This window comes from Photinus pyralis, unplaced genomic scaffold (genome assembly GCF_008802855.1).
Source record: "Photinus pyralis isolate 1611_PpyrPB1 unplaced genomic scaffold, Ppyr1.3 Ppyr1.4_LG7, whole genome shotgun sequence".
In the NCBI taxonomy this organism is placed as follows: domain Eukaryota; kingdom Metazoa; phylum Arthropoda; class Insecta; order Coleoptera; family Lampyridae; genus Photinus; species Photinus pyralis.
In genome coordinates, this window is record NW_022170738.1 from 29850320 (window position 1) to 29863309 (window position 12990).

At 37.1% G+C, this 12990-nt stretch overlaps 1 protein-coding gene across 1 annotated transcript in view; it reads left to right on the forward strand.

Annotated features, from left to right (window-relative positions):
- The first annotated feature begins 1787 nt into the window (after nt 1-1787).
- LOC116176162 (synapsin-like) overlaps nt 1788-12990 on the forward strand; it is a 39631-nt gene continuing 28428 nt past the window's right edge. Inside the window, exons 1-2 of the mRNA XM_031494639.1 lie at nt 1788-1846; nt 2715-2949. Coding sequence (XP_031350499.1) covers nt 1788-1846; nt 2715-2949 — 294 coding nt within the window. The remainder of the gene's footprint in view (nt 1847-2714; nt 2950-12990) is intronic.

A 12990-nucleotide genomic window follows, 5' to 3' on the forward strand; every position in this document is an offset into this window, starting at 1 on the left:
AATTAAATTCTCTGCGGGTTGCCATTAGAAGTAATACTAATATAAAGTGGGGTATTTATGCAAAAAGGGAACTTCGTTGTGTAGTGGAATTGACCGGCTAGCTGTATTTTTTCTTTCGTGAATATAGTGCGAATGCGATGTCTTCTTAATACGCGAGCGAACATTTTCGTTTAGGTTACATCATTTGATCGCGTAATCGCAAGGTACGATAAAAGACAAATTTATTAATTCAATTTGTGCTCTTGTACGGCGATAAGATTCTGATTGAGACTGCAACTGGTAAGAAGTTCAAAGACATTAATTAGGGCTTTTGTTAGCTGTTGAAGTCCTGCGGAACATTCGTAAATTATTCCAGTGAATTTCGAAAAACATGACGCCCAATTTGTTCTGGATTTGAGAAGTCAACCGCCTCTTAAAATTCACTTTCAACCAGCAGGCGAATTTATCAGGGTATACAAAGGGTCCAATTGTACAAAGCGTTCCACCATCCAATTTTCCGAATTGCCGCTACCTTTCAAAAGGAGAAAATCGACTGGAATCTGGAGAAAATTTCAACGTATCGATAAATGTAAGTTTTTTTAATTAAACTTATGATCAAAGTCAATTTAACATTCCTAAAGCCGTCGACCCACGAGACTTTATCACGTTAGCAAATTGTACATTTTGTATGAATGATAAGCGGACCCAAACAAAAAGTTTTGGTGATTTCTTTCTCATTAATTATGAAATTGAATTTTAAGGTCATTGATACCAGTCTTTTGTGTGGGTTATATTTTCTTAGCATCCAGAGGTGTCTCAATCTTTTGAATAGGAAAATGTACCAGGTGTTAGATTAATTTCAAATACTTAGTAAAAATTTTCGAGTTCCTACAATTACATTTGGAAGGTGATCACGAGATAGGGCTTGAAATTTTAATTGACCTACGTCGATATTTTAAATTGCTGTTTACTTGAATTTTTTGTACCTGTGTAGTAGTATTCTCTTTAGTCATTTTTACCTTTACTTGTTTATATTTTATCTCTGTTTTGTCTCTTTTTAACTAAAATTTTAAATTGTTTATATATATTCTATATCATATTCTGTTTTAGCCACATGGTCTGTCTAGCTTTTATTTATTTGAAATTTTAAACTGTTTTTATTATTCCTTTTATATATATATGCATTGTACTAATTTAATATTTACCATATTTTCTGACGTGTCAAAACCTATTTTTGGTATACGGACAAATAAAGATTGATTGATTGATTGATTGCGAACAATGTAGAGACAAATAAAGTTGGAACGATATTATTTTCATTAATATATTCAAACAATCCAATTTACATGAGCATCGGGTTTTAATTTTCAGATTATAAGTGCCAGAAAGAACCAACTTTCCGCAAGGTAAAAGTAATTAAAAAGTTTACTTTTTACTGAGCTAGCCATGGATTTAATTAATTCATTACAAAAAACTAATTGTTACAGTAAACTTTTTACCAGTGCCGTAGAGAATAAAATTTATTTTCAACAAGAGGGTTTCTAATCCCTATAAATGTAACTAAACCGTTACGTCCATCATAACCTCAGTGCATCAGCAATTAGATTTAGCGCATAATGTGAATGCAGTCACACCATTTCATGACTTGGATAGCTTTTATACCCGATATTTCGAAAAGACGACAAAAAATTACCTACTAAAGTTCTTCTCAACAACCAGCACGTATACGGATATAATAAAAAATACAGCCGTTATGGTGACCTACACAGAATGTATCCGCCATGTTTATTCCAAGTAATGGTGTAATTATGAGTAGAAATTCTGACACGCGTCTGTTGCACAGTAGCGAAATTCACAAGAATCTATTGTACGCTACCCATTCCAAAAAAAAGTTGGTTTCTTGCAATCAATAGTACACACTGTAATAAAAAAGAGAGTTAAAACGGCAATCAAAAACCGAACACAAAGTAAAGCAAGGAATTGTAGTAACCCGGCCGAAATCAGATCGAAAATAGAATTTCGCTAAAACGACTCCATTGCACGTGGACAAACGCTTTAACTAAATGAAACAAGCAATCTCTGCACGTATGGAGCCCATAGGTCTATATACAAGAAAAGCCTCATAAAGTTCCACAGCCGCCTTTGAAAATAAGAGAATTTGTGTGTGTAAAGACCAAGGAAATTCCTTTAGTTTGTATGGGACACATTTTTCACGCAGAAATGTTTCAAGGCGCTTATGGTAGAGGCTCTGCGTGTCAGTATTGATAGAACAGTTGCAAAAGCTGCCACTGACCGCGGTAGTGTCGCCGCCCTCTAAAAGTCCGTAGTTATAGTAGTAGATACCTCGCTCCTTAATTCATTCAAAATTTGAATGATTTATTCTGTAATTTAGCAATTATTACTTACACGATTATCAATATAACATGTACGTATAAAATTTTACTTTGCACGAACTTCCGCGGCGTAGATTAAGGAGAGTGGAGTTAGCTTGTAATCGAGGCTAGAATTTTTTTGAACTGTAGGAGTGCGTGCATGCATCTTTTTAAGAGTGAACGTAGTAAAATCACCTGGTTTTTATTTAGTTTTGATACTAGCCGATCAATATACGCTGCTTCGCTTTCTGTAATTCGTAGAGTGGTTTCCTACCCCTCCCGCTATTCGCGAATTGACCCCATACTTCGCATAGAAGCAAGGAAGGATTTTGAAGCGATTATCACCAACTTAATTTTTTTCAGTTGGACGAAAGGAGGAAGTAAAGCAGCCGGCAAAATTACCGACTGTAGTAAATACTGTGCACCAACTACAAACGGCCCCACCATTTCGTTCAGCAGTTTTCGACAATCTTTCACCTCAAATGTTAATTACCTGAAAAGACGCTTTAGCTCTGGGGATTTGTCCTCAGAGTGTGAGGATGGTGAAGCACCAGTGGATCCTTATGCCAAACAACCGCCAGTTACTTCTCAACCTCAGGTAAGAGTAAAACTTTCCCTAAATTCGTACAATATCAAAAGTTGTATATCGCGTAGCAAACGGTTTCTAAGTTAAACGCGAAGGATAGAAACTTAATAATTAAAGCCGCCGTATTAAATGAAACTTTTCGCAAGAACGAAAATCTGCTACCGTAAGATTTCACTTATCGATTCTCATCACAGAGAATAATTCGGCACGCACCACAATAACTGGAAGTGTCGATAATACTTATCTATGAGTATTAGTAATGCTATCAAATGTCTGCCGAAAGGGAAATGAAAAATGCATTAAGCTTCCAATTAAGGAAGAGAGTTCACTGATCCTAAATCAATAAATTTGTAGCAACATTGGTATTTCTAATTTAGTGCGGATTGGAAATTAAATACCCACTTTGATAACGGTATAAATCTATTGTCATGGTTTCAGAGTTTGTTCATCTCAAACCAAATTCCAAAGAAATTCCATCCAATGAGATTGTATTTATTAGCCTAAGTAAGACGAAAATTATTATTTCCTGTAAAAGTAAGGGTGACTAGTCACCAATCAATAATGATGAATAATCGAGCTAAGGTCTTCAATTATGCATTAGTCATTTAATCAATCTATGAAAACACCGCGCTTATCTCAATCTAAATTCTTCGTAAAAAACCTGAGAAATTTTGATATTTGACAATTCGTATAAGTTTTATCATTTGAGCTTTTACGGATCTCTTCAGAACCTAAACTTAATTTTCTAACTTCATTGGGACAAATCTCAACATTTAGCATCTGAAACTTTCGAAATCGTTTCAGATTTTCACTTTACTTACTTATCTATATGTCGTAGTCTTTTAGTGAAATCCGTCAGTTCACGAAACGCTTAGTCCGAGGCCTAGTCATTTAGTGAAACGCTGAAAATTTGTACGTAATTTCCCTTCCCCTTCTAGATCGATAAGGATACCATTTATCGATTTCCAATGGGAAAGGAATCCAATCGCTTGGCCCTGGAAAGTACACTGTGCCACAGTTTCATATAAATGACTAGGCGTTTCGTGAAATGACGGATTTCACTAAAAGACTACGACTATATACATTTATTGGACGAATATCAAATATTTCAAGGCAGGGTTTGTACGTTCGTTCTTAAATGTGGTGTTCCGTAGGCTACTCTACAAGTCACAGCTCCATGTAGCGCATTCCCACAACTATAAAAAATTCGGTATAGTGGTCATCTTGTCCGCACGTCTCTACAACAGTGTCACTACGCTACTTTTTTCGCAGTTTGGTTCGTTATAGTGTCGTGTCTTACCTAAGTAAGGATTTTTCTGTGCCACTTACGAAAAATATTCTAGAAAACGATTTTATTTTTTCACTCCTCACATTTTAACTATATTTTCATCAAGTCAGTATGATCCGGTCGTCCTGTCGGTAATTATGGAAATACGGGTTGACGTTCTCGGTCACGATATCTTGCTTTATACCTCACTTTACATTCTAACTCGCTAGCAACGAATTTCTAGAGCACTCTCCAAAAATAAAAATCATATCGAGAAAAATTATAATAATAATAATAATAATAATGACATTTATTGAGTTTTAATTAAGTAAGACAATATTTATTTTTCACGGCTTACTCTCTTATGTTCCAAGTGATAAATTGTATCTTTGTTATGAATCACCCTGTATATGACTTCCGATCAGAGTGAAAATATTTTAGGTTTGTAGCCTTAAGGGTTCACCACCATGCCCTAACGGCGAACTTTAAAAATGTACGTTAATAAACCCACAAGGTTCCGTCCACACAGTATTGCTCCACCCACCCTGTATAGATACCCGTGTAGAGGCGGGAAAGAATAATCCTACCCTAGTGGGCACTGCGTGTCGTATGAGGCAACTAATCAACAACACGTGTAACCCTAACGCTAGAGTTTGGAGGGTGAAGGTGGACTGACAAGATCTTGATTTCTTATGGATTAGGACTTATTTCTCGATTGTTATACCAAGAGGTGAACTCGGGGACCACTCGCCAGCTATAGAAAAATTAGGGTCGTTTCTGCCCCCGTTCAAGGTCCAGCACTTCTTAGCCGCCAATAGGGTATTATTAATGGGATGTACGTGACCGTTTTTGTTGAGTTGGATCCGTGTCGTTGTTAGGTCATTACGCAGAGTGGAAACCGCCGAGTTCCTAGATGACAGTGGGTTTTGACTAATTGCTTTTCAAAAGATCAGATTGATCAAAAGAAATGATTCTGATTTGCGAAGCCGACTACTGGACATTTTGGGGCGTATTGTCTTGAAGTTCATGATGTTAGAGTAAGCGTGCGTGGAAAATAGCTAAGGCGATTTCGTATTTAACCGCGAAAGCGTCAGGTGCGTGGCCTGAAATAAGTTAAACCGAAGAGACACTCAACGCGAAGTAACGAAAGCGCGTATTTCAAAAGGGCGACGACAAAAAACTACGCGTAAAACCATGTGTGCATCGTGTTGTGCGGTTAAAAAAGTTAATAAATCGATCGCGGGTAAAAAGTATAACCGGGAAACAAACAAATCAGTTAAAGTCTACGAAATTAAATCAATATCAGTTAATAAAGTTATCGGGGGTGATTTATGGGTTGTAACGTAATTTGCATGAACTTTTTTACCGGAAGCTTTAGTCTTATACTACGCACAAGCAAAAATCTTGAAAACTTAGGGTTGGAAGAGAAGATTACTTTCAACTGGAAAATGGAAGGTCTGGACAAGACGTATCTGACAGTGGTATTAAACCTTCAAATCCGAATATCTCGAAAACGGAATGTCGGAAGCGATAGAAGAGGGTATGAATTGCACGATGCAGTGGTTACATCCCCCCCCCCTCCCCAAATCTGATGCATCCTCTGTTGGGCATAATTTGTCTCAAATCCGCTAGTAGTCCAGTCAAATTAGACGTAAAAATACTAAATGGTTACAAATGGTCCGTTAGAAGATTTTATTTTTCAAACTTGTTTAAATAGTAAAGAGAGAGAAAATCCAAGTTTGCCAATGCGACTGACGTCGCGTCGGGAGAAATTTCTGTGGTCAAAAATCTGCAAAAATTTCTGACTTTTTTCGGTTTTTTTAAAATAACTCGCCAACGGCAATGCTTAGGTAAATTCATCCATTATTAAAACCTGTAGTGTATAAAAGTACCTTCAATTTGATATTTTATTTGGGATAGTTTAGCAGATACGCTAATTTAAAGTTTCGTGTTTATAGTAATTTTTAAAACATTTTTAGCGCATTTTTTATGAATTAAAGAAATGTGGGACAAGTAATTTGTCTCAGATTTTGTATGTACATGCATCTAGTGATGTCATGTCAAAATGGAGATGGGGTTAATACACGTTCTATCCTTCATGATATTCTAATGAAAGGTCTCATCGAAATGAATTGGTTTCTAAAAACTATAACCTTCCTGTGCGACGCCGTTTCGACATCACTAGGTGACCGGCGGGGTAAGGGTATTATCTTCCATGGTATTCTAATTAAAAGGGAAAAAAGTAGCTGTTTTATACCAGCTCCTACCTTTCTTTCTAACCCCTTATCAAAAGGGGGACTTGTTTTATCCTATTCATATGGTAGTCTAATGAATGGACTCAATGAAAAGAATTACCTTTTACCAATCATAGTCTTCCTCCTCGACCCATTATCGTGATCGCTTATAATTACTTATATCTCAAGAGCGGATTGTCTGGAAAGGGTACTCACAAAAGGCGATTGGGACGTCCGGAAGAAATATATCTTTTGGTGATGGCATAATTTATGAGCGAAACGGTTTGTCGAAGGAGAGTACTCACAAAGGCAAAAGGAATCCTCCAAACGAGACATACCTATCTATTGGTGAAGTCCAACCGAATATCTTGAAAACGAAGGCACTATTCTTTTTATTCACGCATTTAGTGGGTGTAACACCACTTCCTCCGTCTGTGGACACGGGAAGATAAAATATTGTGAAGTGTTACACAACAATTTTGCGATGAAGGAAGTGGTCACAGTTTTCAATAAGCCAGACGCCAGTGCTGATGAAATAGCTGAGGCAGGAGTATACCTAATCTATTTGTGTAAATTTATTTTCAAGTCCAGAAACGTAAAACATGGTTTATTTTCAAAAATTTTTATACACTACAGTTTTTAATAATGGATGATTTTACCTAAGCATTGCCGTTGGAAAATTTTGCAGATTTTTGACCACAGAAATTTCTCCCGACGTCAGTCGAATTGGCAAACTTGGATTTTTCTCTCTCTTTACCATTTAAACAAGTCGGAAAAATAAAATCTTCTACCGCACCTATCAATCAGAAAGTACAAATTGACTGGACTATAGGTATTAATCGTCCTATTCATAGCCTGACCTAGGACGTCGACGACGACCGGTTCAATCTATTTCTTTCATAGCAACTTTGCAACTTTGGCTTTCACCAGCACTAGCTGGAATTCACTCACATAACTTCACTCTCAAACAGGTTTCCAGCAAAGTCCAAGAGACAAATTGGCGAAAGGATAGTTTTTGTTTTGTAACCAGTACCAGATAACCCTTTCCCTCGACCTCTGGGAATATGCTCTCATCTTGGTATTTATCAATTAGAGATGCGAACGTATCCGGACGTCTCTTGCTAGTTCTCTCACTAGTCTTAGAGACTTGTTTGTCGGAATCTCTTGGTCGCTAGCCTTACTTCCACTACGTCAAGGGGTGGGGGAAGTTACTTCTTCAATTGGCTCCTCCTGTTGTGATTCCTTGTGATTCGAGAAAGAATATTCAATCGTCTCCTCGAATCTTTCATTGATCCAGTCATTTGTGAGGATTTTCAGTCTAATCCGGTTCCTTTCTATTTTATAAAATCAGCTCTTGATGTCTCACTCGACTGCGTCGCACATCTTTCCCCATTCACGCCTCTTGCCTTGCAAGTGTTGTATGCGACCATTGTCTAGGTCGACGTCAACTCCCCACATAATGTCTGTGAGATCTCATTTGTCCAGTAGACCCCCTTACGTTCTAAATTTCTAATTCTTCAGAAATCTCGCGCAGGTGTTATCTATCTCGGAATATAGCAGATCCACGTCCAGCTTTGCGGTATTACCGTCTCTAGACAAACTATTGATTATCTTTGGAGGTGCTTCTTCCTAAAGTCTCACGTCCCAAATGTAAATGTAATAATGATCGCTGAGCCATTCAAGTTCCAAGACTAATTTCGTTCTAGTAAGACCTCAAGAGTTCAGACTGTAGGTTCCTGAAATAAAAACCTCAAGACTAGAATTTGTAAAACGTTGAAATCCGGATCAAACTCATAGGTAGCTGAACCTTAAGTATCTAAGACTCTAAGCACTAACACCTTAAGACCATAAATCCCAACGATCCTAAAAGTGCTCAATTTGTGGAGACCAACTTAACCTGATACAATTATAATATTGTGTCCTATACTTATACATATAAGCTGTTATATGGCGGAAATTCCAATTAAAAATAGTTAAAATTCTAGGAGGTGTTAGCGTGTGAATAAAAACATGTCAATCAATCGAATTAACAATTAACAAGGTAACTATAATACCGACATTCTCGTAAGCACTAAAAATATCGAGTGTAGGCCTGCTTAAGACTAGCGTTACTGTTTGATCAAAACTAATATTAAGTATTATACTAAGAAATATTAAATTATGAAGGTAATAAGCACCAACCTATTTGTGGAGTAATGATGGGAACTCGAACATTGAGATTGTTGCGTAGAACAGTTGAATACCCCAAAATGGCTCATAAATGTTTGATTTACCTATTAGCGTTTGTCAGATCGATCTGATGTTAGCAACATAATTATATCTCTTCCTCTTACAGCAATTCGTATATAATTTTTCATTTTGGGAGAGATAACCGTTACAACTGACACGAATCAGGGGAAATTCTGCACCTTACATCCAGCCGGGCCGCGTATTGGCATTCTGTACTGTTATTCAGAGCAACCCTGGTCTGATTCGCAGTCTACTATGACTTCACCTTATGCGCAATTTGATAATACCACAGATCTACACATACACAGATTGCTAACCTTATGCATTTTTTGGGAAACAAATTTAGGTATACTTAAAAGCGCCCTCTATTGCGGAGCAGTATAAACATGTATCGTTTAAAACTGTAATATGACGCTTGTGGACTTATGCGTTAGATGTCGCTGAAACAAAATTTAAGCGCTAAAGTTTGCACAATTCGAATTCCTTAATATTCGTTTTATTACAGTGGTATGACATGATAGGAGGTACGTTGAGCCATAATTGTTTAATTGAACACTGGAGCTACTCATTCGTCGTAAGGGAGTTATTAAAAGCGGGTCCCTGTGGTCACAGATACACACGAACATAGGGCAGGTTCTTAAATAATCGTGAAGGTTTTTTGAAGTTGGCGGAAACTATTTGCGGCTTTAAAGGTCTTGACAGACTGCTAACCGTAAAGGCATACTTAAAAACTATGTATATCTCTGCCATCATTAACGTTACCCTCTTTACCACGCCGATAAAAGGTAGGGAGGTTATTTTCGAAAAGTTGATAGTTTTCGAGTTGTAAGCACAAAACTGCTAAAAAATATCTTTTTCAACTTTTTTTGTATGTTTTTCAATGTTGCGTCATGAAATTTTGTTAGCAAACCTCAGGTTCGGATACCCAAAAAACATATAGAATCAAAGAAATCAAAACTACCCCACAACTTGCCTGGTAAAAATACAATTAAACTGGATTATATGCATACTTTACCGCTTTAAATTTTTTGCAGCGACATCTAATGCATAAATCCATAAGTGTCATATTACAGTTTTAAACGGTACATGTTTATACTGCTCCGCAATAGAGGTCGCTTTTAAGTATACCTAAATTTGTTTCCCAAAAAATGCATAAGGTTAGCAATCTGTGTATGTGTAGATCTGTGATAATACATTATATACTGCGATGCAGAGCACCGATATGGTTTATGACATGGGACTCTAATCCTAACACTTCCTGTTCGTACTAATGATTTTCGTGCAGCAGAAGACACCCTATTGTGGGTTTGTAACCCATACACGGATTTCTCTTTAGTTTACGCTTATTAAGAAACCTCTGTAATGTTACATGACACAAATCAAAAGTTTTGCCCTTCTCTAACTGACATGTTCTCTTTCATTATTAAGCACTATGGGTACTCTTCGATTCCAAAAACAATCATTCAAACATTGAACTCCGCTTAAGTAGGCAACTTACTCTACTTCTCATAATTACATACATACATTTTGTAACAGTACTACCTGCAATAGTTCCTTCAAGATTTCGCCTTTGCTCGAGCTCCTAGCGAGTTTATAATTTTGCGGTGTCTGTCCGTCCGTCCATCCGTTAGCACGATAACTCATAAACGAATCGACCGATTAGGTACGATGAACTTTTGCAGGTGGATTCTTTATCAAATTTCTAGATCGGAGTTCGTGAATTGTCAATGTAGACCAAAAAATAAAGTAGGCCCTGTGACATCTCCGTTAGTTATGAACCGAATTGCATGAAATTTTATATGCGCATAGCTTTGGCCATATAAAACACAATTCCAAAAGTTGATCCTAATCATTGAATTATTCAATGGCCTAATCGATCAGCATTCACAGTGCCCTTTGCGCATCTCGACCATTTTCAGACCGAATTGCCAACTTTCTTATTTATGAAGGTATTTAAATGAGATCTTCAAAAAGAAAGACGTCTCCAATGGTGCATGATAGAAATGCTTACGAAATTTAACAGAGAACCTTCAAATTTAGTTTCCAATATTATAGAACTGGTGGCAAAAATTGGATTTACTGCAATCTACGGTTTGGGTATTACAAAATGAACCGAAGCCACCAAAAGCTCTTCCTTCGCGCAAATATTCTTCATCTTGATAACGTTTTCTTTCTTAGCAAGTGGAAAAGTGGAAAACATGCTTCACAAATTGGTGCGAACGAATACAATAGTATTCAGAAATTAATGGCGAATACCTACCTCTTAAATGTAGGTAAATAATCATTACTAAACAGTGCACAGTTCCCAAATACTTTTCCAACAGCCCACGTAGGTATTGATTCATGACTCATGCTGCATACATCATGTTAGAAATTATGCTTACAACGTCCTATTCGAAATGTTAGGTTAGGTACTATTTTACATCTCACTATAACGTCCACATTGCGTGTTCCTTGCGACCTTTATACTTCGCCTCTTTAAGTTCTTCCATTCATAAAAATACTTAAAATGTACAAATAATAAAGTACACTATAGGAATTAATTAATTCTCTTTTATATTCCAGTGCAAAATACGTACCTATACGTTAATTAAGAAGTAATATGGGGTGTTTTGAAAAGGGATGGTATTAAAAACACGGTAGGCCTTTCAGGTGGAATTTTGCAATATAGAGATTTTCATTGTTAAATTTTCATTTCCTTCTTCCGTTGGTAGAGAGGTAATATCTGTGCGGTATTTCTCTCATCATGTGCTTTCAAAATAAATTTCCGGCCAAGTGCCTGGTTAGTGTAGGTATGGGCCAATTCACTTCGATATAAAAACACCCCAATTAGGTTGTAGTATATCTAACAAGCAAAAAAAGTACTCGAATTGTCTCTTTTTGCACAGAAAATGTGTTTCGGGTTGATGACATAGAAATGTGCGTTGATAATTAATTTGTCTACGACCACTTACCCCAAATAAGAACGGCAATACTTTATCCTTCACGACGATGGTAAAGACAGAGATCTCTAAATCCAGATTTATTTCAGCTATACGTAGCTGATAAGAAGGAAAGGTTTTCCAAAGTGTGATACTGTCACTTCAAATTAAGGTCAACTCATATATTTGAGACGAAATACTGTTTCTACCATTCCAACAAAAGGGTGAGATTTATTTTCCAAGTTTCTACAATTTCGTTTTATATCGATTTTGTCCCCACTTTTAAAATATTTAAACTCCCACTCTCTTGTGTAATGAGTTTGAAAAGTTTGCCAAGAATACGCTTTAATTACCCTACCTTCTTTACTTATTAAACATTATCCCTTTCGGATATTGGAGAGTAACTACGCTGCTGCCCATTTTCTAAATTATAAGAAATTTTTAGGCGAAATTATGTCAAAACAGTGTATCTACATAAACCCACAAAACCGGGTATAATAGTTATTTATGCATCAAAGGCATTAGGGCGATATTTATGCTGAGGGCGACAGAGCCCGAGGGCCTAGGGATTGTAAGTCCGAGGGTTAAATATCGAGTAATGCCTGAGGTGCATACAAAAGTGTATTTTTCATCGTTCCAAATAATGCATTCCCAATATACAAATGTAATGATTGTTGTTTGACCAACATTAAAGTGCTTCATACGAAAAATAAATATTATTTATACACACTTACAATATATAAGTTACTCACACCATTGAATAAATTCAATGCTCACACTTAGAAAGAAGAAAGAAGGACGGTGGGTAGCAGAGAACAGTTCTTTTTGTTGAGGCCTTTAATTAATTTCTACCCCCCCCCTTTCCCTCCCCGGACCACCTACTGATCTCGGAAAGGAGTCGCGCAGGAAAGTTATAGGAAAGTTATAGTTTGCGAAAACCGGAGTAGTATAGACCAACTTAAGACCTCTGCAGAGACACCTCTAAATAGAATTATGCGGGTCACTCAGTAATTGGGCGCATGCCTTTGAGGGCCCAGAACTAAGAGAGGGATAATAAATAAATTTTAAAAAAACCAATTCATTTCGGTGAGACCTTCCATTAGAATCCATTAAGGATAGAACGTGTATTTACCCCCCCCCCCTCACCCATTTTCAACAATTTTACATGCAGCATGGCAGTCTTTCAAAAACAGTATCACAGGAATTAATGTATGGGGGGGGGGGGGGCTTGAGACAGCGAAATTTGATGGCCGTCTGGCACACCTTGAAGGTATTGCAGAAAATTCCTTCCAGGATTCTAGGACCATTCCCCTAAAAGTAGTTCAAAACCGCCAGAAGTGGGTCCGGACGGACGGGCAGACGGATCGGACGCGTAGGTACCTAATTTATGTGAAAGTTTCAA